This window comes from Lagopus leucura, unplaced genomic scaffold (genome assembly GCF_019238085.1).
Source record: "Lagopus leucura isolate 7727_CA_CO unplaced genomic scaffold, USGS_WTPT01 Super-Scaffold_1, whole genome shotgun sequence".
NCBI lineage: Eukaryota > Metazoa > Chordata > Aves > Galliformes > Phasianidae > Lagopus > Lagopus leucura.
Window position 1 is genome coordinate 17384771 of NW_024962250.1, and position 27908 is coordinate 17412678.

General features: G+C 34.8%; 1 protein-coding gene across 9 annotated transcripts in view; it reads right to left on the reverse strand.

The window, feature by feature from the left end:
• Positions 1-45: 45 nt before the first annotated feature.
• HECTD1 (HECT domain E3 ubiquitin protein ligase 1) overlaps positions 46-27908 on the reverse strand; it is a 57161-nt gene continuing 29298 nt past the window's right edge. For 6 of the 9 annotated variants that reach the window (XM_042888601.1, XM_042890170.1, XM_042887775.1 and 3 more), the window contains 27 exons: positions 27463-27597; positions 27044-27190; positions 26564-26658; positions 25986-26091; positions 24522-24656; positions 24292-24431; positions 23515-23838; positions 22892-23058; positions 22513-22689; positions 19215-20051; positions 15965-16186; positions 14186-14319; positions 12514-12670; positions 11459-11681; positions 9847-9901; positions 9436-9618; positions 8920-9130; positions 8762-8847; positions 7165-7292; positions 5541-5742; positions 5257-5394; positions 4362-4969; positions 3243-3321; positions 3063-3156; positions 2601-2751; positions 1312-1456; positions 46-997 (listed from right to left, as the gene is read on the reverse strand). In XM_042888601.1, coding sequence (XP_042744535.1) covers positions 860-997; positions 1312-1456; positions 2601-2751; positions 3063-3156; positions 3243-3321; positions 4362-4969; positions 5257-5394; positions 5541-5742; positions 7165-7292; positions 8762-8847; positions 8920-9130; positions 9436-9618; positions 9847-9901; positions 11459-11681; positions 12514-12670; positions 14186-14319; positions 15965-16186; positions 19215-20051; positions 22513-22689; positions 22892-23058; positions 23515-23838; positions 24292-24431; positions 24522-24656; positions 25986-26091; positions 26564-26658; positions 27044-27190; positions 27463-27597 — 5217 coding nt within the window. In that variant the 3' untranslated portion in view covers positions 46-859. The remainder of the gene's footprint in view (positions 998-1311; positions 1457-2600; positions 2752-3062; positions 3157-3242; positions 3322-4361; positions 4970-5256; positions 5395-5540; positions 5743-7164; positions 7293-8761; positions 8848-8919; positions 9131-9435; positions 9619-9846; positions 9902-11458; positions 11682-12513; positions 12671-14185; positions 14320-15964; positions 16187-19214; positions 20052-22512; positions 22690-22891; positions 23059-23514; positions 23839-24291; positions 24432-24521; positions 24657-25985; positions 26092-26563; positions 26659-27043; positions 27191-27462; positions 27598-27908) is intronic. The other 3 variants (XM_042892352.1, XM_042893752.1, XM_042893049.1) reach the window with 3 other exon arrangements.

The following is a 27908-nucleotide window of genomic DNA, read 5'->3' on the forward strand; positions in this document are numbered from 1 at the left end:
TTAGTAACATAAGTAAAATTAAGAAGGTATTCAGAGCAGACAGTATATGTTGCAAACATTTTAATGATTACTGTTGAGCTTACACATTGGGTGTTTTGTTTTTAAACTTCAAACTGCAACAAGTTAAATAAATGTTTATAATATACAAAGAAAATACAACCAAAAGTAAAACTTGCCTTAAGTGTGCCTTGCACTAGAAACCAGTGTTGTGTTTTGTTTTTTTTTTAATAGCTTTATTGTTGAACTGCACAAATACACTTAAGGATTTGATCTTCATAGCAGGGGATTTGAGAAATCAAAATATATTCCCACTTGAAAGAAAACAAAAGGTTGTGCATGATTATATGCAAAAACCCACTAAAATACTCCAATAGTGCAGGCACCATTAAAAAAGAAAAAAAGCTGGAGATGCCCATTAACTCTAAGTTTTAAGGAAGCAAGTTTCTGACCAGTTAGCTTAAAGCCAGCAAAACAGGGATCAGTGATGGCAACTGTAGTGTACAAGGTATTAAATGACAAACTTTACACAAATACACTGTTAGAAATTTGTATCAGTGAACACTGAAAATCTGATGATCTGTTCTTTGGAACAGTCAAACAGAACCACCTTAATTTCCAGTTGTGCAAGCCCTTGAAGCATCACACAGTGTTCTGTGCCAATTTCTTGCTGGCTGTGTAGTTACAAGGATTTATTCTGTCATTAGCAGCTAACAAAATTATTCCACATGTTCCTCACGAGTGAAAAAAGGCAAGTCTCATCAGAGCACAGCGTGGAGATCATATTTTTCTGCACACAAACACAAGAGGCTTTGCTAGTATCAAAAAACACTTTCTGATGTCCAATATTGCAGTGAACAACTCAGTTGAGATGGAAGCCTTTCTCCATTGTAGCAGCTAGCAGACGCTCTCTCATAATCTCCTCAGAAGAATACTCAGGCAACTTCAGGTAATGCACACATGTATTCACAGATGGGTAACTGGCATCTGTAGCATCAACCTGAGGAAAACAAAGAACATTTGCTGCTGCAGTTGTTCACTTCAATGAAAACAATGGCATCTGGAAAGTTACAGACCTAAAAATGTATCTACTTTGTATGTACATTAAATCCTTTCTAAGCAAACGAGATATCAGAGAATGGACCTGAAACCCAGCACTGAAAGCTTGGCATAGCGACATGGCTTAGAAAAGGAAAGAAGATTTAAAAAACAACCAACCAAACAAAAAAACCCAATGATTTTTGTTAATGCAGCAAGGCCTACATGCAAACGCCAAATTAGCTGATTTGGAAAGGTAACTTGAAGAAACCACACCTTGCGTACAACAGTCAGTCGGGGATGTAGGTTTGCCAGTCCTCCTGGTGGGAGTGTTGAGCAACCAGTGGTGAACTGGAGGAAAGCCTTTCTTTCATCTGAAGACATACCACACAGAACTCTCACAAATCGAAGGAATCCAGGGCTTAAAATAAATTGAAATGATCAGTTATGATAACATTCTGTGGCAGATGTTCTGCTACCCTCCCCAATTTTTCTTCAGACATGAATATCAGAATCTTTAGCAGTGCCTAAGTAATCACTGTAAGATTCCAGTTTCTGTTCAGTAGTCAGTTAAGAATAAAACATCATAAATCATAAAAACACTTTTTTACTCTTCTTGCTGAATACTACAAGGAAAATTGCAGGTAGATTAATAACAAATTCTCCTTACTTATCCTGGAGCGTTATTTGGCCATCTTCTCTAGCTGTTCCTACAGAAGAAAACAATTCAAATCTATTCTCTGAAGAATCTGACTAAGCTTAAAACCTTTCAAGTTCATATATGAGTTTGCTTCTAACTTGCTGAAAACTTCATGCAAAACAAAATATGAAAAAAATGTAACAGACCACAACAGATCTTCAGAGAATTCTCTGGATACCACCACTTTCATCTGTATCAGCCCAAAAAACACGGACCAGAGGGCATGTATGAAGAAAGTATTACTTTCTGCAACATGCCTGCAGGTATCAGACACCGCAATTTCAGCTGTATCTTTGTATGCAGGGCAGGCTGCACTCAGCATCTCAGGCTGGTTAGGATCCTTCACAGAATGCTTATACTAACATAGTTTCACACCTAATTTCTACATTACAGCTACTAAAAAAGATGAGTAGCCGAAAACAAACCATTAAGACCACCTCCCAGTAGCCAAACAGCAGTGTATATTTTGACTGCACAGTACATTTTGTTTCAACTATACTTGAAGAAGAAATAAGAAATAAATGACAAATATCAACTGTAGCCAACTGAAGTCATAGCCACCAACAACACAGACAGAAGTAAAAATTCTCGAGTGATGCATTTTAATAGCATGTATAAGTAAGCTGCTCTTATACTTCCACTAGTTTGACACTTAAATATTTTCTTTGTTATTTATTCTCATCATGAAAACACCAAGTGCCTTCTAATCTGTCTGTTGTAACACAATTATTCCATATATGTTAAGGCAATTAGTTGTTCTTCAATCGCTGTCAACTCCCATTTTGCATCTTTACCTAAGGAACATCCCAGGTGTTTTGTCAACCATACATCTAAGTGATTTTTAAATCACTTTGAACTGAAGTACCTGTCCCGTGTATATCCCAGTTTAGGTTCTGTATAATTGATGATATCCTCTGCTGCCCAGGAAGGTGACTGATTTCCACAAAGAATCATCTGAACTTCTTCATGGCTGAAAGAACTCAGCTTCTCCATTGGGAAGACTCTGTTGAAGCCATCTTTAATATATACAAGATATTGTTATGAACACACACCAAAAGAATGTTTAACGAAATAACATCAGCACTTCAATTGTACTTCAATCAAGTAAACATCTACCAACATTTTCTAAATTAACAAAACTGAATCTCTCCAAGGTTTGTAACGGTATACCTAATGCAAAAGTGTTATGAAACAAATCTCTTATTTACCTGCTACATCCTCAAGTGTTTGTTTTTGAAAGCCATTCTACATCACTAATTCAAACCAGGACACCCTAAACATCAGGAAGTCCACTTAAATATATATATTCTGCCATAATTAAAATTACCTCTGAATGCCTCCATCTGTTTCTGTATACCAGTATGCATACAGAAGTCAAACATGAGATCCACATACTCCTCTGCATTATCCATTGTTACAGTCTGTAAAAACAATATATAAATACTCTAAGAATTCACAGTGCATTACAATTACTGCTGAGATTTCTGAAAGTTGGTTGATTCCTTACCTCATCTTCACCACCTGGCTTGAGATCTACAGCTGTAAATCCATACACTTTGGATGACGGGCAAAACTGGAAATTTAAACTTCAAGACAGAAAAATCGTTAGTTGCTAACTGGAAACAAGTTTGCTATTGCTTTTGTAAATACTCAAGATTAATGAACCCTCCCTTCTCTTCCATTTCAAAATACTGCAGATCATTTTGCATACACCTAAAAGTGGTACCACAGTATAAAACTACAATTGGTAATGGACTTTGCAAGTAATAGATATCTCCTGTCTACAGTATGCATGTGTATTTGCTCGCTACTTACTTGGTTTTGCTATAAAAACATTCTTGCAGTTTTCTTTAAACTATCAGCCTCAAAACAACTTGAGCAGCTTAATTTAGTTCATGAACTCAAAGATAATCATTTACATTAATTTCCAATACTAATAGTTATAAAGACACTTAACACACTTAGGCCCTTCAGTGGTGGTACTTGTGCTTTTTCTCATTCTCTCTTTCATTACACTTAAGTCAACAAGGCCACAAGCAATTACCGAGCCCTAACTACGTAACTCCTGTGACAGAAGATGACTTTTACGAATAACTCACACTACTAGTGTTGTTTGAAAAGAAATATTTTAGAACCACAGAAGATGACATCCTGACTCAAAATCACACAGGTATGATTAGTTTTGTATCTTCCAACACTGCACTGATGTCTATAAATACATACCCACGTTTCAGAAAAGCTCAAAGGGTTCTCATTAAAGGTTCTTCAAGAAGTTTAATAAATTTCAATACTTGTCATAACAAATGGCTTGATTCACATTTTTGTAAAGGTCTTAGCAAGTATTTAGGTGTTCTTACAGAGTCATAGTGGCATCATGGTGCAGCCATATTTAAGTTAAAACATTAAAAAAAGCCTGAACAGATAAGAAGGAAAACCCCTAAAAACAAGAAGGAACTAGAATCTACCTATAGACAGCAAAATGGATTTTGCTGCATCTCTAACGACTGCATGTTCCCCCTCACAATGGTATTATTGAAAACAAAGAAATCTCAATTCTTATTAGATGTGGTAATGTTCATCTCTAATACAATATGGTTTGTTTACTTATAAATATGAAAATTCTTACCCTAAATCCTCTATGCTAAGCGGCGGCCCAGAACCTGATGGATTCTTCAGCATTAATTCCTGTAGTTTTGTATTTTTTTCATCTTCTGACAGACTTTTGTTGCTTAAAATTTGACGCCTTTTAATTGCAAGGTCCTTAATTTCTTTTAGAAACCTTGCTCTATGTGGATTTATTAATTCAAAGTCTTCCCATGTTAGAATTCCATTAAACCAGGCAGGAGGTTTAGGTTTTGGTGGATCAAGAATAAATTCTGATTTGGAGTCTTCTTCCAGACTTCCTACTGACAGTGAATCATGCCCTTCTTCCGTAGAAGCCTCCGACTGACTTTCAGTACAGTGCAAGTCCCTGTCACTCCGCGATTCATATATCAACTTACTCATATTGCTTTTAATGTCTCCCATACACATGAGTTTAAAAAAAGGCTTAGAAATGGGTAAATCCACAAGTCTGTTGTCTTGAATGCATTTAGCCAAGAAAATTCCAAGGAAATGAAAGAGTTTGGTTATCCTTTCAAGTTCATCACTATCTTGCGGGAACGGTGCTGTGAAGAGTCCACATGATCGCTGTACATAGTAACCAGGGGGTTTTAATCCACCACCAATATCAACCTGATTTAAGAGACAGAAAATAAACATTAGCATTAAAAATACATAAATAAAAATAACACTGATAAAGGTGAATTTAATCATATGACTGTGCTAGTTAACTTACTATTATTGTACTTTTGTGTTATAAAGAAAAAAATGAGAAGGAGCTACGGAACGCTGTGGTCATTCCTGATGATGATGAGTGGCTGCTCAGTGATCAAATGCTCTTTCCTTCCTGGCTATCTAGCTCATTTTTCTCTTACATAAGTTTTGAACACTTAGAATTTAACAGACAAACAGAAACAGACCTGACGAGACTCATCATCTGGAAAATCGTCATCGCAAAGCCAAGCTCCCAAATCTGTCCTCTGAAATTCTGCTGCTACCAATGCATAAAACTCCAAGGTAGGACCCAGGCCCGTTCCTTCCTCCCCTAAAAACTCAACCTATAAAAAAAACACAAGGAATATTAACAAAAAAGAAATATCTAGTGAAATGTTCAGTGTTGGTTATACAACAGGATATTCCATATCCTGGCCAGCACATTAGAAATGGCTATCTAAGCTCACTCTACTAGGCAGATATGCTTTACCTCTAGAACAGATTTTCTGTCTGCATGAATCTGCATGACATTTTCTGCCCATTCCATCAGGGATTCACCTCGCGGAACTTTCACCCTTTCATGCTTCAGGCGCCCCACTCTGAATTCTCCCGGATCATCACGTCGCACCGTGCTCGTGGTTCTTGTTCTTTCAACAGTGGCTTCGCGTCTGTTTTGTAGCCACACAATTGCTCTAGAGAAAAACCCCACAAAACAGTTACTTGAAACCTGAAAGTATCCACTATTAAAAAGTTACTTTGTTAAGTACTAATCACCTTTTTCAGAATTATCCAAAATGCAGAAATATGGGCTGCTTTATATTTTATGAATTTAGCAAGCTAAATAATTTTTTGTTACTATGAAGGGTCAGACAACGTCTAATATAATAAATAGCAACAAAAACATTTAATATATATTTGAATTACTATAGCTTTAACAGTACAGCGGAATGAACAGAGGGCATCATACTTTATATCACAAATGCAAAAAACCCTACAGTTTCTTTCTAATGGTAGTTGGCCATTACAGGTTGCACTATACTGCAGAACAGTTGTACATGAGCCCATTAATACTGACCAAGCTCTACAACACAATTTACTCGCTTACATAATAATCAGAGAAGCATTAAACCAAAGCTTAAGTGCAGTCATTCATATATAAAATGACATTAAGTTATAATAATTAGAGTAATAATAACATAATGAAACTCTTACCTATATAATTACGGGCAAGAGTACAAAAAGTTTACTTAAAAAAATTCCAACATATTACTAGTGTTACAGGAATTATACGGGTCTTTTGTTCCTCCATAGCTCCAAAAGACCCATATCAATTAAGCAAGAACAACTGCCTCTAATAACAGTACTTATACGAAGGCAAAGTTCAAAATTTTTGTACGGATTTTCATCTATGCAGCTATCATCTATCAACAAATCTACCATCTGTTGGTTGTTTTGTTTGACATTTGCCCAGAGGTGGTGGACACCCTGTCCCAGGAGACATTCAAAGTCAGGCTGGACAGGACTCTGACATAGGTGTAGGTGTTCCTGCTTACTGCAGTGAAGCTGGACAAGATGACCTCTAAAGGTCCCTTCCAACTCAAACATTTCTACTATTTCTCTACTAAGCAAAAACAAGAACAAACAAAAGTTATGTGCTTTGGTTTATATTTTCAAAAATCATTTAATTCACAGTTACTTTAAGAAAGCTCTTTTATTTTTGTTTTTTAGTTCATTACGCAATGAACTGCAGCTCAATTGAATTACTACCTGGTATAACTATCTACAGGAACCCAGCCATGTCTTCAGATAACATGCTGAAGAATGACATTTCTTCAAATTCAGGAGAATATCAGACAAAAAGTAAGCCACTCGTTATAAACTTCTAACACAATGCATGAGAAATGTTAGAAGTGTCCCAAAGTTCTGAAGCTTCCCAGCATCCTCCCATTTTTTCTGCTACCTGCCTAAAATGCTTAAAATCTGGAAAGCCAAGTTTATCTTATTAGGATGAGGTTTTTCTGTGAGTTACTAATTCAAAAAGCTATTTGAAAAATAAATAAAATAAAATAAATCTGAGAGGTGGAGATTTTTTTTTTTTCCACTTGTTTGTTTACCTTGATGCTCCAAATGCTGTGCAGGTGAAGTATAACTGTCTAGTTTCAAATGGAATTAAGAAAGGACACTTGCTTGTTAGCTGCTCACACCAGTCTGGCAAAGCTCCACTTGCTAGTGCCAAGGGTTCCTGTAGTTTAATGAAAGAAACAAGAACAGAAAGTATTTCTTTTATTAAGCTCAGGTTGTTCCAGCAAGTTTGTAACTAATGAACAGACACCTGATATACACAGGCTGAGTTTTCATCTATTCTTAAGCAAGTTCCTTGCTTCTTAGCAAACTCTTTTTTTTTTTTTTTTTTTCTTAAATGCCACTACCAAGATGTAAGATGTTCCCTGAGTTTCTAGGGTTTGAGTGGAAACAGGATGCTTTGGCACATACAATAAGATCTGCACTAAATCCTTGGGATACCTACTGGTCAAAGTATTGTGGGGAAATCACAGTACGTAATTATCAAGATAACTATTTCTGAATTTTGCTCAAAAGTGGTCAAATACTTAATTCTGGAAGACACCACAAAACATTCAGTGGTAGTAGAGATGATCCATACTGAAACACTACTATAGTCTCTTCTAAAATACAAATGTAACAAAGACTGCCAGAATTATTACTACAAAGATATTTGGGTGCCTAAACATCCTTCATAAGACCATAAAAAACAAACTTGCTTCAATAATTAGGGTGACTTAACTGTAACTAAACAACCTCAAAAAGCAAACAAGGAAAAGAACTAAGTGAATTTGGAATCTTCATTTTCTTTAATAAAGATTAAAAAAAGACGTAGTTCCACTGGAGCATAATTTCATATCCCCAAATATTACCTGGGATGGTGAGGGTGGAAGATATGACATCAAATAACCCCCCCTGCAAATCCTCTCCTGCCCTACAAATGGAGACGGGAGATTCCAGGATTGCAGCAATACTGTCAAGACAACCTACGCTCAGTTACCACATATCATAATACTCCTGTTCCCAACTGTGACTTTCAATTTAAAATAACTTCAAGTTTTTGCTAATGGATGAGGAACTACTCTAGCAAAAACAAAAAACTTGCAATTCTGATTTTCAGGAAGAAGCTTGATGTCTATAGAGTTAATTGGGAAACCTGTCAGAGCAACTACTTGGAAGCATGTCATTAGTTCTCTTCATTATTTTGTAATGAAATCCACCAGCTCATTAGAACAAATACTGAAGTTTGACTTAGTCATACTAAACTGACTAAATGTCAACCAAGATAGTTCAGAGAGTATCTAATATAAACAAAACATTTACAGTAAGCTGATAAGCACTTTCTTCCACCTTCCAGAGGATTTCACAGATGGTTAGACATAAACTAAACCATCATTTTATATATATCACGGCCTGTGTTGGGGATCATAACTGATATCACTTCGAAACAGTTGTCTCAATTGGGATGGAAAAATTTATGCTTTCTAACCATAACAATCATAATGTTCATTGCTATGTTTCTGTTCAGACTAGCCTGCTACTGCAGAATTTACTCAATCCAAAATAAAATAACTTGTATGAAACAAATCAAAAGGCAAGACAGCAAAAAACCTAATACATTCAAACTGTTTAAGCAAGAAACAGTTTTACCTCAATCTGCTGCAGAATTTTTGTAGTAATTTTTTTGCTTGTGAATTCATCTGGTGGAAAGTTAAACTGAGGATGCTCATCTCCTTCTGAAATGAAAAAAATCATTTATTTTGCGTTCACTAAAACATTTGAAAAACTTTGCTTTATAACTCACATACCTTCCTGAGAAGTTCGCGCTGTGTAAGGGTCACTAGCAACTATATACAAAATGCGAAGTAATTGCAAAACATCTTCCACTCCACAGGAGTTCTGCCCACTGCCAGCTTTGGCTTGAGGTTGCTCTTTTGCCAAACTAAGGATATCAGAATTCTGAAGAGTAGAAATGGCCCCCTGGCTTAATCCAGATTTTGATCCATGTTCACAAAAATCCTAAGGAGAAAAAAATAATAATAATAAAAAAAACGTTATGAATGAAAGCTGCACGTTACCATCCTTATGCTTGTGTGCTCCCAAGTTAATGAGCAATGAAAAATCACAATGGTTACTGTGTTTAACGTGAGCATTTAGTTCAATTGTTGATAATTCAAATCATGATTCAAACACACTTTAACACATCTATATTTAACAGAAGACAAAAAAAAAAAAAAGCAAAACAGACTTGCTATTGGTCTGTGAACATTCAAAACAAAGCACACAGCCACACATAAATAAAAAGATTGGATGCAGACATATACCTTGTATGCAGCTATGAGCTGGGAACAATTTCTGTTTTTCCTAATACTTTTATTAGTGCCGGTTAATTTCCAGTGGCGCAGGAAAGCTGAATCTGCATTCTTCTGCAGGTAGGTTATCAAGTCATTCTTTGGTAATTCATCAGTGCCAAGGTACTGCTCCACATGCTCTACTGACCAGCAACCCTACAACAGGAACCACCAAGTGTTGGTTTTTCCTGATTGTAAAGTCTTAAAAATTTCATCATGCATTATATATTTGAAAAGAACATGCATGAACAATATGCTCACAAATCCTTTAGCTAATTGAAAACTGTTAGTTTTTTTAATGTAGCATTTCATAAACTGCAATAAGACTTACTTTGCTGTTGTTTAAACAGCCACGACAACATAACAAAGGCAGGGAAGTCTTACCATTTTTCCACTTTCTTTTTCTTTATCAGAATCCTTCATTTCTCTGTACATGATTCTAGATATTAAAACAATGAATTAGTACTCCATACTCATAAGCATGTCCTCAAAATGTGAAGTTACACACTGAGTTGTTAGAGACAATGACACTTAAGTAGCATAATCCAAAAAAAAACAAAAAACAAAAAACAAAACTAAGCAAGTTGATTTTCACTTCCTAGAACATTTAGCAAAGCTCTTAAACTAGTGCAAGCATTTAATTTTCATGGTGTGAATAAATTAAACGCTCTGCAAGATAACTACATCTTTTTAAGTCAAGTTTGAGTGCACAAACCACTTTATTGTTCAAATTTCCCAATATGGCTTTAGGATCTTCATTGCATGAGCTCAGTGAAGCTTGAAATTCTATGGTAGTTTACATGTATGTATTAACTTAAGAGACTTGCACATTTACAAATATTTCTGTTTCTAGTATTTTTTTTTAAACACAAAACACTACTTTTGACACAAGACAACACAGACAGTAGCTGTAACACAAACACCGAAAAAAAAATATTCAAAGTTAACTGCAACAACCATACTGCTGTTGTCTTCATATGTATTAATTTTCCAATTAGATAGAAATTATATTGGTATGGTAAATGAGACATGCGCAATTACAGTTTTAGAATTCCTATTACCATAAATCAAGTAAAGACAAGTTAGGATAGAGAGAGTAGCTGAATTTGGAATGGACTCCATTTGTATTGTCATACATGCTCTTAAGCCCTTTAAGCCTTCTAAGTATAAGAAATGCCCTTTGCTTGAACTTGCTCTGGGTCCTCATCTCTTATAGGCTCTCAGGAGCTTAGAAGTCTCTCACTAGCACTGAGGGGAAATATTTCTTTCTTCAGACTGATGGCAGCATTCTTCCTACCAAAGCCCAGGATGCTGATGACTTTTCTTTGCTGTAAGGGGGCAAAGCTGGCTCATGTTCAACTTTATCTCTACCAGAACACTCATGCCCTTTTCTCCAACCTACTTTCCAGCGAGATGGCTCCCAGTCAGCAGCAGTGCTGCATCCTAACCTATTGCCCTTCACACTCCTCACTAGGTTCTGCTCTGGGCTGGCACTGATTTTCCTTTCCCTCTATTTGCATGCTCAGACAATGTCTCCATATTCCTCCTGGGTCACTTGATATTCCTTCCATCATTTGAATGCTTCCTTTTAATGTTTTAAGTTCTTTCAGGAATTTCTTCATCCATGCAGATTTCCTACTGCCTCTGCTTGACTTCCCACACATTGGGACAGATCATTTTTGAATGCAGAATAAGCAATCCCTCAATAAAGTAATCAACCAGCTTTCTCAGATCCCTCTTCTCTCTCTAATACTGTCACAGTTGAACATTAGATTTCATTATCTTTTTTTTTTCTTTTTTTTTTTTTTAATTATTTTTGAAGTAGTCATAGTACTACCTTCAAAACTGATATAAAAATTTGAACAAAAATGTAAGGAAAAAATCTAACTCTAGCATTGCTTCTTACAGAGGAGGGAGAGATCTTAACATTGTTTTTCTTCTGTCTCCTAATCAGTCACACAGTGTTTTCTGCAGAATAACAAACTTGCGAGCTTACGTGTATGTTGGCTCCCAAATACGTCTAAGTTTGTCAGATTTCACATTGCCATTACAGGAAAGCTGTAACAATTTCTGTACGTAATAAAATATTGTGGATCGAAAATTTGTTAGCGGCAGTTCTACTTCTCGAGTTGTTCCAAGACCTGAAACTTTCAATGTAAGTGCTAAGCGTGGTGAAGGCATACACTCAACCTCTTCCAAGAGTTCTGAATGAGGTGTACCTGCAAAAGAAAAATCATTTGACATGATGTTAACATAAAATACATAAAACATGACGAGCTGCCTTAAATGTTAATAAAGTGGTTTAATAAGGAATTATAAAAGATTTCCTGCATGCAGGACAGCAAGTTTAGCAAGTACTGAATTAAAACTATGAGCTATTACTAAGTGCCATAATTATACCACTTCTCTATGTGAGTAAAGCTACCATCTGTTTTTGAAATCCATATTGATTCTTACACATCAGTAATATTCTCTTTAATATAGTTATAGCACATGAATTATTTATTTACATGGTAACTTCCTTTTGTATTGACTCTTTTCAGTTCACCAAAATCAACAATGATTCATTTCCACATAAGCCTAAAAACATGCATTCCTTTCTGTAATGAACACTGAGACTATGCCTACAGAGCTGAAGAAGAATGAACTAAGGAACAAGAACTTATGCTATGCTGCTTGTCATACAGACTGCTCAATGACTGTATTAATTTTCCTATCACTTAGGCTTTGGAATGCCTCAGCAAGACCTCTCCAATCAAAGCTACTCTAGGCAGCTCAATACAGACATTATTCCCTGTAGGTTGACCAAGATAGCAAGAGACCTAACAATAACGTAAGTAAGATTCAAGACTGTGACTATTTCACACGGTGCTTAATTTACTTATTTCTCAATGCTTGCACATGCAGAAGCAAATGAAGCTCTCATTCAAACAATGACAAGCCACACAGACACAAAAGCATGTTGTACTGGCTAATAGTGATAGGATCCCCGGAGCCCAAAGGCCCTTATAAAGCCTGATCACATATCACAAATACACCTTGTCAACATACCCGGTGGAGGGATTTCTAAATCAGTTGTTTGCTGAACATTTGTTCGACCAGGTCTTGGATCAAAAGCAGGAACCAGAGCAGAAAATTGCCGTTTCAATACATAATCATCATCCCATGTTCTTCTACGACCTCCTTTGGTCTCATACTCCTCTTCTTCCTAAAATAAAGGAAGTAAAAAGGAATTGTAATAAAAATTCTGTAACAGAGAAACTTCTATCAAAAGCATAAAAGTTAGTCACTGAATGCAGCAGTAACACAAAGATGACAAAAGATTAAAAAAAAAAAGAAGTAACACTGTTAAGTGCCAGCTATTTAATTGGTCAAGCAGGAATCAAAAGAATTAAGCAGAACTACCAGCATATGAAAACCTGCACTGGTAGGCTAAACTTAGAATAGGTATCTTCACAAAAAAATGAAAATTTTTGTCAAGCACCAAAATGACATAGGAAAATTTACCATCACGCAGGTCAGCAAATTTAGTGTAAATATTCTGTGTATTGCACAAACTTTGGAGTATCAAAGACTCAAATCAAAATAACGTCAAAATAAATGCATTAACTTTTCTGAATAAAGTAGGGCTTTTTGTAAATATATAAATACGTTGCTCTATAATATGCATGCATTTTATCCATTGATGAAATCAAATTCCAAAATACTGTAACTATTATGACAGGAAGAAATCTGATTTTCAACAAGCCTTTGCAAATATTAACTACTTATTACTTTTCTAAAACAAGCCTTTAATCTGTTCAGCTATTCACTGGAGAAGAATGAATATGAAAGGGAACCCAGGAAAGGAACACTTTCATTTGCAGATCTGGTTCTTGGAATCTTAAAGTCTAACTTACCATTCCATTTCTACTTCTTCCCATGAAAAACAATACCAACTTAATTTAAACAACTCTGCAAAGTGATCAACAATTAATACATTGTGCTTATCGTTTGCACTGTAGCTCCATTTAAATAGTGCTGGCTTTCCCATTCTTAAATTAGCATCATGTGCAGAAGGTAAATTAAATATTTAGTGACGTACTTGAATTTCCATCAAAAGCATAATCACAGTATGTTAAAATGCTTACTTTTGGTTAAAATGCTTACAATTTCAGCATATTAAGAAGTGGAAGCTTCTGTAGTTTAATAAATATTAACGTTTGTGCAGCAAGTATTAACCTAACATTAGTGAAGGCCTATATTTTTCCTCTTTCAATACTCTTTCAGATCAACTTCAATGGTGATAGAAGACCAAGCATGCATAACTAAATAAAGCACCAAGATTCATTATAATATAGGCAAGATCTGTGGGACTAATTTCCTGCTTTTCTTATTCTTCCCAGATATTCCACCAACCAGACTTAATTTTTACAATTTGCTTCACACAGGCCTACAGGTAAACACATACTCAAACTGCATCACTAAAAGAAAAAAAAAAAAACACAGGAGCCCATCCACAAAGTTACACCATTTAAATCAGCCAGTGAAATGGTGATCCATCACTTCTGCTGTCAATTTAGTAGTCCTAAAACTGAATGCATATATTTAAATTAGAATTGGAATGATGGGAGTTGAAAGGGACATTAAAGAATATCTAGCTAAGACTCCATATTGCCAAAAATATCTGGATTTTTAATGCATCTGTTAGTACAGATAATTAAGGTAGATAACTATACCGTACCATAACTTCCTCATATTCTTGATCTTCTTGGTTATCGTCTTCATTTTCATCATCTTCTTCATCTGGTTCAGGTAGATCCTCATCATCATCCAACTCTGCCAACAGAGTACTAGCTCGACAGCTATCCAGAAAATCTATAACATATATATTTATATATTTATTTGCAAAATAAAAAAAAAAAAGATCTTTTTAAGACAACCTATGAAAACGTAAAATCTTTAACGTTGAGAACACTGAAAAAACAATTCTCACAAACAAAAAGAGAGAACTGAACCACTGCTGATAAAGTATATCTAACACATGAAGCCCACAACATAGTGTAATTAAGAATAAGCAGAAAGTGCTCAGTTTTTCATTTGCTTTTATCAAACATGTTATAATTTCATTCATTTTAAATTATGAAAGACTGTAAAAATTAGTAAACCAGTTTATTTTGTCTGACTCTATATTTCGTTTTAAAAGCACGTTAATGACAATTTCCACAATAATATGTGGTTACATCTCAAATTATACTGTAAGGGACATTTTAAGAGCAACATTTTTGAAGATTTAGTTGTTACTGAATTTCTGTAACTAAAAGCTGGAGCTAGATACAAAGATCAATTTCACCCACCTAGTACTAACACTTTAAAAAAAAAATCAGGATTTCCCCCAAATAAACAAAAACAGAAAAGAAATTCACAGTGATCCAAGGCAAACTAAGATAGGGAAATATTGCATTTTTCTTTATACAAATAAACAGTCCAAATACCCTTTGAATTGTTGTTAATTCCCCAACAGACACTCTAGTGTAACTTCTGAAAATAACTGCTCAGTTGTTTCTATTTTAAGACTTGTAACCTGATCAAAATATCAACACTTAAAACAATAAATGGAGATGGTATATGTAGATATCTTAACCAACTCCAAGTGGCTCAATTCCAACGCCCTGCTAATCTGGTGCTAATCTGAACAGCCAGAACAGTCTTAATGATAAACAAGAAAAAAACACAATTTCCAATTACTCATTCAACCAACTTTTTACACAATTTGTGTATCTCTTCTTTCAGTAATCTCCCTCAATCCAATGAGCTTCACATTAAAAAAACTTTCCTGCACCTAGTTCTTCTTGACTTCATCAACTTAATTCCTGATTTTATCATTCAGCCTAGTTACTACAATCCCCTTTCACATCATTCATATCCTACAAATAACTTCCATCCTAATGCCTGAATTTAGCATATAAATTCCATACAACTTTGAATTTTGTTCCTCAAATCACAATTGTATTCTTTGCATCAATTTCATTTCTGTGTTCTTTCCAATTTCTTGCAATTACTACGGACTGGAGACATTTGGAACCTCAGATACAATTTTTAGTGTACAGCATGTCTAATGGTTGGATATTTTTCAGTGAATACTAGGAATGTATCTCATAATGAGATACATTTCTCATAAATGAGAAAGAACACTGTGATTTTAAGTAGAGGCTTACATGCATACTACATTAAAAACCAGAACAGTTTGATTAAGGTAAAGATTAAGCGCCCAAAATAAACCATACTATAAATAATCATCATGTGATACAGAAATTACCGAATTCATGACCTGAAATCATAAATAATATAATGCTAACAAAGCACTCAAGTACTGCTTTACAAAACTAACACATGAACTCAGCTTCCAAATTCTTATCAGTAAATAGACTACCAAACACAAAAAAATAAAATCATAACAATGGGAAAAATGGAAAAACCATTAATGGGAAGTCTATTTACATCATTTAAAAATGAAACTTACCATATAAAGAATATTCTGCCTCCTGCCCTGTATCGCTCTCACTAGATGTTGATGTTAGGCTAGTAGTTAGAGTATTACTAAGCGACTGACCAACAGATAAAACTGTAGTTGCTGTAGCTACATTGCTGCTGCTAGTAACACTGGATGTAGACATGGTCACTGTTGATGTGGTACCAGTTGTAGTCAGATTAGGAAAACTTTGGGCACCCATAAGAGGAGACGCTATAGATAAAGATATGGTAAGATAAAATAAATGATTTGATGACTTGAAGAGTACAATTCACATGCATGAGTCCTGTGTTGAAAAATATATTTTGGACTGAAAAATTATCTGATGTGGTATTTTACAGTTAAGAATAACAGACTTAGTGGGAAGAGATTCCCAGTGCAGAAGTGCATGCTACAATGCAGATGTTCATATCTGAGCATATTCTCTTATGTACAGTTAAAACAAATAAAATTATTAAATAAATACCCACTGTAAATCTGAAATTACATGAACATAAGAAAAGTATTCCTGAAATCTGTTACTCCAGTATTGGTTAAAGCCTTACATCTTACTTAAACCACTAACATCAACAAAATTATACAAAGAAAAGAATTTAACCACATACATACAAACAAATGAAGAACAGAATATATGATAAATTTGAAACCTTTTTTTGCATTTTCCTTAACATTCTTAAAGCAACTCTGGCTTGTTATCTTTCACATAATTCTTAGTGCATATATTCATGATGAACTAGCAGTACTGTGAAAAACAGAATTCAGTAATTCATGTTGGATGATTTATATTAAACAAGCAATAACTAACAAGTTACCTTACTGCACATTCAAATATAACATAGTAAATGCATTTTAGGTTAATGATTGAAAGAAAATTCCATTCACCATAAACTCAATAGAAAGAATTTCAGATACTGTACAGATCTGAAACAGTAGAAGTTATGCATAATTATGTATTTACACACCAACCTTAAGAACATCTTCTTGCATTCTTATTTGCAAACACAGATGGTGAATCACATGTTTGCAAATGAAAATCTGAGGGGTCACCTGAATTTAAACTTAATGTGTACTTTTTTTCTACCTATTTTTTTCTAAAATTTATCAAATATGAGTTCTACAGTTTCAAAAGTAAACATTTTTGTTATTGCAACTTATCTAAACTGAAGTGTTGCTAATAACTAAAACTAAAAGTATAATTTCAGACTATTGATGTTTGCAAAGATTACTACTGTTGAAAGACAGTACAGTGCAAACCAGAACTCTCCCCTCAAGAGCATTTGATAGCTTTTTGATAAAAACAAACATCATATATTTTTGTTGTTTTGTCAAATACTGTTGTAAGAACATAAATACGTAAATAAAATTTAAAAATGCAAACTAATATCAGCAAAGGCAGGTACTGCATTTGATTTTTTTTGTCCTGTATGTGGGCAGAAAGGAGCATAATTTAGATTTAGTAAGTTATCAAACCATATACTCATCTGTGTAAACAAGAAAGCATGGAATGTTTTTTTCCATTGACGTTAAGAACTTGACAGTCAATTGTTTAGTATACACATCTTTCATCTACTTAAATTAATAACAGTAAACTCTCTGCTCTTATAAGCAAGAGAAACATAAAAAGCCACTGCCAGCATTTCATTTGCTCGGATCTCAAGAACAAGAAGTTGGCTACCATTTAACTCCTGACAAATGTTTCCAATGATTCCAAATGCAATTACTACAGCAAATCCGAAGAGATTTAAATCACACATCATGATTTGTAACACATTTGAATTTGCTCATTTGTTTTTTAACCTTAGCTTTTTACAAAGCACCAATATAACTTTGGTGGGATTGCTCAAATTCAGAATCTAATCTTTGCGGGACACGAATTCTGATTTACAGTTTCTATTTGTAGATATTTCCTACGTGAAGGGTAGTTTAAAAGATTTGATTTATTTTTAATGTTAAGAATACAGGAAAAAAAAAAGAAAAAGAAAACAAACAAACAAACAAAACCCCCAAAACTACTTATTTCGAAATTTAACATGGTCATCATACCAAACATGCTTGAAATCTGACCAATATGCTATTAATCACATAACTTCAGAATTAAAGGCACTGAGTATCTGCCTAAAATAACTCACAATCTGACTTTTGTTTTGCTATTTTATTTACATGTTTAATGCAGCTAACAAGCCTTTTTCTCTCCCAGTATCATAATAATACAAATGTGTAAATACATTTTAAAATCCTCCCTCAAGTTAAAACAAACAAACAAAAAAAAAAAAAAAAAAACCCACCCACTATCAACAATTTAAAAACCACTAAAAGCAAATAACACAGAAATTTTAGGAAAGCATAAAATCTTGATAAGAAAATACAGAGTGCTTCCTTCTGGTTAGGTAATTTTACTTCTCCTAACTCATCTACCTCACGAAACACTGAATATCATACCTAATATAATGCTGGTTAAGTAACATCTCAGATGGGAGTGTTCTTAAAATTCAAAAGAGTGAACTCATAATAAATTTATAGTTTAACTGCTAATATGTTAGTCTCACATATAATCTGAGTCAGAAAACAAAGAAGTTGAAGCATGTACATAATCCTACTTAAAATGACATTAACTACATATATCTGTAAAATTAACATGCCTGAAAGATTTGCTAAATCTAAACCTTCATGACAATGGCATTTTTGAACACATGGACAGTATTTGTGTACAGTAGATGACTCAGCCTTCTAGATAACAGGGAATTAGAACAATTTCATCACTTTTTCTTTCTACTCTGCTCTTCATTCCTGACTTCAGACAAATAATTGGAAATGAATTTGAAATGAAAGAATTTCAAATGAAATATGAAAAACCTGTATTTCCTCAGGTAAATGATAAAAATCAAATAACAGAAACAGGAAGATAGAAGGTGAATGTACAAATTCTGCAGAACAGATTGGACAGAAAGAATATCCCACACCAGCTATCACTGCCACTCTTTGTTCTTCATCATGAAATAAACACCAAATTCCAATTATTTTACATTTGATGGTACCACAGTGCAATCTGACATCAAGGGGCCATAGAACACTCTCCCATTATCTACAATCTTGTGAGCTCTTCCTCAGTTCTGCAAACTTGCATAACAACAAGGCTGCTCCCTGTGTGTTTCTGTTAGGCCAACACAATCCAAACTCCTTCACTGAAAACCAAAGAAACAAAGAAAAACTTAAAATACAAAAGTAAATATTTCTTACTTACTCGCAGTACTCATGACGTTTCTTCCCAGAGTATTAGTATTGTTATCACTGCTACTTCGGCTTAAATTCATGTTGTTTGTGGCATTGGTACGCGCTATGTTTGCCACTCTTCGTACAAAAGACTCCAGGCTCGAAGTTTCTCGAGATGATAAATTAGGAACGCTTGCACTGGAGCTCATTGGCGCCCCAGCAGCCAACAGAGAGCTAACTGAAAGTCTGTTACTTGCTGAGGAGCTTAGAGGCCGTTGGGATGCTGCTTCTTTATTAGTCAGTTCAGAAACTGAACTAACATCAGGAGAGCTTACACTAACAATTCCCATGGAGATGGCACTGGACTCCCCAGGAGTACGTATCGAATTATCAGGACCTAACTTCCTTTCTGTATTTTCATTTCCCATGTCCGCTGTTAAGGTGCTGGTGCTGGCACTGGAAGATGACCCTACTTCAGCCTGAGGTACATTATCAGCGGAAGACAGAACAACAATTGGTTCGTGGACGTCAGTGCCTGAAACTATATTTTGCTCCATTACACTTTCTGATCTCCGCTCCATTTTGGTCGAACCCAAGCTGATGTCGCTGCTACTGGCCACGCTACACACAGAACTGCTGCTTCCTTTTCTACTTGAGGAGCCTGCAGCAGCAGTCGTCTTGTCTGGACAGTTGTTTTTCACCAAGCTGCTCCATGACTGCGTTGTGCCTGAAACAGTGGATGAAACAGGTTTGGGTGATGCCGCTGAATCAGGGTCGTACCCTGGTGCAAGCTTGAGGTCAAACTTTCCTTCTGCGCCCATACGGTAAGAGTTAGAGCCACCAGCATCCCAGGTGACATCAATCCAGCCTGGAAAGGGACAGGAGTTTGTGAGATCCAGCAGAAAGCAGACAGGAGCGTCAGACAGTAGCTCCACAATGTGGGATCAGCTCCTCATAAGGGCTGCACATCTGAATTGATAAAATTACTGAATAACCCTTAAAGCCAATTAAAAAGGAAGAATGATTATGCAATTTGGCAATGTATTGTGAAAATTAAGGCAGCAAGCATGATCAGCTTCTATCTTCAGGATCCCAGAATCCAGCCAAAAGCAAAATTTGCTTCAGGAATGAACCTGACCTACTAAGATCTCTCAAATTTTTCTTATTAGATTTTCTAACATCAGAAACAATATCAGTGTAACTTGATTGTAACTGGCAAGAATCTGTAATTCCTGTATATTTTATGTTTTTCTTTGTTCAATACTTGATACACGAGCATTTTATTAAATTGGTTACTTTCAGATTTGATTCTTTTTTCCCATATAGTGAACACAGAAGTTTAATGATTCACAGCTTTTAGGCTCAATAATTTAGAAACTCAGGTATTTCTTACTCACAGGAAAAGTCTCAGAGCAGATAAGGACTACTTATTTCAGGCTTGCAAGAGGAATTCTTTTCACAGAAAGTTAAAACATTATATTGGGATCAAAACAGCACTAAAAAGAGATGCTGTTCCTCTTTAACTCCTTCATTAAATGTTGTAAGTTAAACATATTAAAGCTGTAATGATAAGGATAACATGTAAAATTTAGCTAACTAGAATAGAAATGGAGGAAAAAAATCTTTTTACTTCTCTGACACCTACTATAATCTCTGTCATCTAAAACACTTCTTTCAAGTTTTTGTTATTGTGTATTAACTTTACCAAATCTTGTGCCGCTACTCTAATCTATTCCATCATCACTTTAGACTGAAATAGAAGATCACAGGCATTTTTCTGTTTATAAATATCACCCTGGAGGAAGAACATTTAATAAAAAAAAAAAAAAAAAAAAAAAAAAAAAAGGATAAAGCTTCCACAGAAGTAGACATCTCATCCCTATGCAAGCAGGCTTGTATCGCATTTTTCTTTTTTACTTCAGCTACATGAGCTACGTCTCAGTAGTTTCACACCACTGAAGCTCTGAGAGGCGAACTTGCCAAAGAGAAGCTTAAGTATCTTTCTACATTTTAGTGGTATTTCTTACCAAACACAAAAAAAGTTCCACACAGTTAAACAGTATGATTTTTCCTCTTTATGTGTATCTGGATTAGGCATTCTGAAAAAGCACAATTAAATTACTATTCCTTTTTGTACAGTTCCTTCTATAATATTAATCACAGACAGTTCAAAACCTGCGCAATTTTTTAAAATACGTAGTACGTGCTTGTTCCTTTTAGTCTTGTTACTTCATTATTATGGCCCTCAAACAACTCAAGATTTGTTTAAAAATGTTAATAATTGCAGAAAAGCCAATGGGATATTAATTTCTAAATTCTATTTGCAAGACAACTGTGGCAGGAACTAATAATATGCTGACAGATTTTTCACGTTTTGGCATCATTTCACAAATGAACCTCCATTTCACCTATACTTAATGGAAAAAGTTTACCAGAATGTAGGAACAAAAAAAAATTAATTTAGTAATATACTATTCACAAATTAGAGTTAACATCTTAAAAGTGAGAGTGCAGCTATGTATCTGGATGACAGGATGGTTCCCTACAGGCTACACTGAATGGCTTTAAAAAGACTCAATTTTTCAAAAACATTTTAGATCACTGTATGTTGGACAATACTCAAAGTTTTAAGAAATGACACCTAAAGATCTGACTAAGAACGACTTAAAATGTTTCAGAAACAAGGTCAGTCTTATGTACACCAAAATAGGGGTAGAGGTGGGGGAAACCGGGAAAGTATGTTCACAGCCCCTTTTGTTGACCTTTCAATATCTCATCCTCTTGAGCAATGACTTCCCTTGGCTGTTGCAGGTTTCAGTTTTGATCCCTTATTAATTTCATATTTTAAAATCAACAAAATAACAACTCAATACCAATGAAGCTAGCAAGGCAGGAAAGGTACAGAACACAACAGAAGTGAAGAAATACTGCAAATGCTAAGCTAGAAGAAGTGAAGAATGCAGATTTTGCAGTCCCAAAGCTAGATTAATCAGTAAGCATCAACCAACCTGGCATATTTTTATTGTGTTGTAATGAATGCCAATATAACAAAAAACAAAAACAAAACAAACAAAAAAAGAAACAACAAAAAAACTAAAGGTCTAAAAATATTTCGTTTACAACGATTTCTTTTCGATGCATTAATACGGAATTTCACAAATGGACCACTACAGTTACAGTAATTAGCTACCTCCTCCCCAAAAGTATCAACTTCCTCAAGACACCAGAGTAGAAATACTATGATGTTACCAATTCCACATACAGATAGCAAATAAAATATCAAAAAGTCATGCAACAGAGATTTACGAATTCAGACAATTTGTACTCACCATTGTGCAACTCTCCTGTAACAGTGCCTTCACCCTGTGGGCTTCCATCCTGATCTCTCCACTTCCAATCAATTCCTCTGATTACTCGAGCTCCTGGAACCATGTATTTCAAAACTTGAGAACGGACCAGACGTCGCTGCCTTCGCAGATTTGCTTCAGCTTCTTTAGCAGCTTTTCCTTCAAGAAATATAAAATGGAATTAAATGACTGGAAAAGTATAGTAATATTGAAAAGGGAATAATTTTGAGCTTGTTTCTAAGCAAGTTCCAATGCAAAAGTCAGCCTTTTTTGTTTGTTTGTTTGTTTTATCTTATTTGTACACTTTATGCTCATTAGTATTTTAAGGGAACAAAGAGGATATACACATCACTTTTCTTACCCAACTGGTCTTCACATACTCCGTTCACAGTGCCATAAAGTTCAAATCCAGACAGTGAGAGGTAGTGTGTTTGCCCACTGGCATTCTTTCCCATCTGTTTTATTCTAACATGCCTCCAACCTTGTTTCTCGTCCTTTGGAGGATCTAAAGGCCATGTTGCTGTAGACCTTCAAATTTGTTAGAAAAAAGTATGGGTAAAGAGAATTTATTTATTTTTTATTTTTTATATTTTTTTTTAACATAACACTTCAGTATTAGAATCAAACAAATCATAACATTGATCCTTTATGGATAAAAATCATAAAGCTGCCAAGAACATAAGAAATAACAATAAGAAAGTAACATTAGGACCAAATTCTGGATGAGTGCTGGTGTTACTATTTTCTTTAAAAAAAAAAAAATACAAAAAGTGAATTCAGAATGACAGAGAAATATAAATGACATTACATGAACCATACACAGAACTTATGAATCACTTATGTTCCAATCCATCCTTGGTAATCTAGGTCACTCCTTTATGTAACTATGCATTGCATCCACGACGCGCATATAATTAGAACACAGTCAAGTATGTTTTTAACTGAGCACAATTTCATAAAAGCTAGTAAAATGCACTGACATACCCTGGTTCGTTGAGACTACAGTCATCAACATGAGTATACAAAGTAGTCCAGTTCTGTCCATCCTTAGATACCTGGAAAACCCAATTTCTGAGAGCAGATCGTCCATAACCTCGAGCATGGCGTAATGTGTAAGCTGATGGTATAACCCAAAGGCCAAGATCTATGGCAAACCAAGCATTCTTATCATCATTAGTATGACAATTGAGAGCTGAACTGTCACGGCTTAGGATGTCTTCTAAACGGCCATAAGGCAGATTTCTTCCTTCTGAGGATGTAACCACTACTAACCCATAGGCAGCTGGATTTACCCACTCATATGCAGTTCTATATTGAAAAGAGAAATGTACTGTTCAATTATTACTTACATTAAAACATAGGTATCACTAACATTTGACACTTTACTGTAAATTATTGACTACAGCATTTTATTACAAACCAAAAAGTTAATATCACCTTAGATATTTTAAAAATATATCTAGAATGATCTAAACACTTTACTTTGCTACAGCAGCTAACAAATATCCAACCATCCCCACCCTTTCATTTTACTTTATTCATTCATACAAACTAATTTTCAAGCTGCCTTCAGATACATTTTTCTATTATTCAAGAAGAGTCAAAAATAATTCTACTGATCAACAGTAAAAGTAAAGATAACTCTCTTCTTAAAAAAAAAAAAAACAAAAGTAACAGACTTCATTACAAATTTTCATTTTCCCCCCACTGGATGTTGTTTATTACATAGGAATTCAAAATATTTAGCTTAAAGAAACTCACTTCGCATTTGTCCCAATCCAGTAAATAATTCCATTTTCATCAAAATCATGTTGATGCCTGAATACAAATGTTTGGCCTTCACGTAGTTTTCGTACAAAAACAAATGAAGCCCTATCAAAGTCGTACCACTGCTTTGCAACCTACATATAAATGCAAAAATAATAATAATAATAATTAGGGATGAAAAATGCAATTATTCCTTTGAGCTGGGTGCATAGTATGTTGCTCACCATTTTTAGAAGATACTGTTCTAGAGATTCAACAGTTGCCAATGGCTCCATCTTTAGCATTCTGCCAGTTCGATCTATCAAGGATGTCTCCCCTGAAGCACGTTCCAAACGAAACCTCAAACGCCTTGTCAATATCTGAAAGAGTATCTCAACATTAATCCAAGCTTTACTGTTCAAGTTTTGTAGTTTTAAGAAAAGCAGTATATTTTACTACAGCAGTTCCAGTGGCTTATCAGATATATTTCTGTGCAATTTAAGAAATCTATATTCTAATTTTGTGCTTTAAAAGGTAATCCATTTCTGTTGCCCCAACAATTCTTCAGTAACAGTCAACATATAAGTCAACTAACTAGATATCAAGTAAATATTTTCATATTTCCTGTCTGTTCACAATTTTAATTTCCAAATTATAAGACCTATAGTAACAATAGAAAACTTGGAATACTGAGTTCAGCTCAGGGGTCCCCAAGCTTAAAAAGGACATGGATCTGTTGGAGTGAGTCTACAGGAGGGCCATGAGAACGATCAGATGGCTGGAGGACCCTTTTTGTGAAGACACGCTGAGAGAGCTGGAGTTGTTCAGCCTGAAGAAGACTCCAGGGAGATTTCATAGCAGCTTCCTAGGACCTAAAGGTAGCTTACAAGGAAGCTCCATGAGGGCCTCTTCATCAGGGAGTGCTGGGATGCGACAGGGTAATAGCTCTCAGCTAAAGCAGGGTATGTATAAATTAGATATTAGGAATTCTCCACAAGGAGAACAGGAAGGCACTGGAAGAGGTTGCCCAGAGAAGCTGTGGATGTGACACTCCTGGAAGCGTTCAAGATCAGGAGCAACCTTATCTAGTGGAAGATGACTATCCACAGCAGCGAGGTTGGAATTATACAGTCTCTAAAGCCCTTTACAAGCCAACCCACTCTATGACTCTAAGAAATTCATGTAATGTTTATATACAGACACACACAAAAATACATATATTTTTTTTCCTTCAAACTGAAGCTTTCCTGTACAAAAATCTACTAATCATACAGCTGAGATAATACCATACTGAGCATACAGGAGACCTTTAAACTATAACAGCCCATCTTCAGGCATCATAAATGAACATGTTTTATAGTTGCCTTCAACAAACCCTTCTTTTTGGATACAATTACAATCTAGTTATGAAGATACTCATTGGGGAACATATTCTTACGTGAAAAGAACGTTCAAGGACAAAGAAAAAAAATCACTATTACTATTACTTCACAATATGAAAGTAAATCAAAGCAGAGGAAGATCCACACATTAGGGAAGGTATTAGAGCAACTAAATGCTAAGAACCTTGTTGTTATTTAGTTAACTTTATCCAGTTTACAAGAGTGTATCTCATACAATTTTCATGCATGTAATTCTTCCTGAAATCCACATAAAATATTCAGTTGTGTAACAATATACAATACTGTGTGATATCACTGTACATTTACCTGAAGATTGTAAGTAGATCCTGGTGTGTCATATAAGTGAAGAGGTAGACGTTCAATAGATTCTAACACTGCTATTAATTTCCGAATTAATGCAACTGCTGGTCGACTGCGAAGGTGAACAGTTACTAGGTTATCACATATACAAGAAAAAAAATCCATAATATTTCAGTGAATAGTGTCTACACGTAGCAAATATTTCAATATGCTATTTCTACTGGTGTAGCTCGAGTTGTTCACCTTTGGCATCCAGTCTGGCTATAGCACAGTAAGAAAAATACTACCTTGCAAACAGTAATGAGCAAAAAATGCCACCTCTATATTTGTCAACAGATGCACATTCATCAGTTGACTCTTGCAGATGGATGTAATTAAATTTTTCTTTTCTTCTAATTACCACTTCAATACTTAGTGATAAATGCAGTCTTTTAAGACCAATTCTCTATTTAATCACAGAAATCACAAAATTGTAATGGAAAGATATCGAATTTGCCTTCAAACTTTTTTAAACATACATTCTTTAATCACAAATGCTTGTTATGTTTTTTTTGGTGTTTTTTTTTTTTTTCTTTTAAACCTACCTTTCATCATCTTCATTTTCACTGAACGCTGTTTTGAATACATTTATTCTTTCTACTAGTTGACTACAGTCTTGTTTCATATCTAAATCAACATTCTAAGAGAGAAAAATTAAATAAATAAATAAATAAATAAATAAATAAATATCTCATCTAATACAGTGCAACACATTCATTCTTTATATTGGCATACTACCCGTTTAGGCTTACTGAATTCTCTTTTCAAAAATCTTTATCTCTAAAGCTAAACAATACCAGCCACTAGAAATGATCACTGTTAACTGAAAGACATTTAGCAGCATGTTTGAACTGAAGCAATCTGTAGTGATAGTACATAATTAATGGGTCAGATCATTGACTGGTGCAATGCCACTTGATTTTCATCAAGACAAAAAAAAGACATAATAGATCTTTAAATTATGGCCCATGTCTACACATTCTTTCAACAGCTTTTCTTCAGAGACTTATGTTCTGTAAACTCACATTATTTAAAACTGTAAGCAACGATTGAACTAATCCACTGCTGCACATTTCATATGGAGAAATGGTATTCTCATCCTTCAAAAGTACAATTAAGTTTTCCAAAGCAGTCTTCATCAAATCTCTCCAAGTGTTTTCTCCCTCAATACACTGAAAGACAAGAAGACAATTACAGTGAAACAAGGCAACATTTTTTTCACCTGGGTCTTCTGAGAAGTAATATCCCAGTAATGCACATAACTGCACAATAAGAAAAAAACCTTCACCAAAACACTCCACCCCGCACACAAGATCCCGCTACAAAAACATTGTTCAGTTATCACACTGTGCCTTTCTTTTACATAATTACATAGACAAATCTAAATGTTAGTACGTGAAATCTACTGACATCACATATTATAGAATAACGGAGATATGATTACCTGTCTGTTTGTATGAAGTTCCCATGCAGACTCTAACTGTGTTGCTATATTCCTCAGTGTTACAACTACTCCTCGAGGCATGCTTTCAACGGCTTTAAAATGGTCATCATATAAATCTCTTGCCATAGTGCGTACCTACAAAAGGATTTTCATTACGTGAATGAGACCTCTTCATTATTCAAGATTCCAGAAACAAACCTATCATACAACATACATCATAAGATGAAAAGGCTGCAAAAGGATAAATGACACAGGAAAACATAAGGAAATAAGCAGAATCTTACTGAAAGTTACAGAAATTAAGCTTTAACAATCACTAAAACATTCCAACCAACTACACAACTTCCATCAATTCAAAACAACTGGAACAAGAAATAGATGTATCATGCATTATATACACCAGTAACTTTAAAAAATAAGAATAAAAAAATTCACAAAAGATAGTT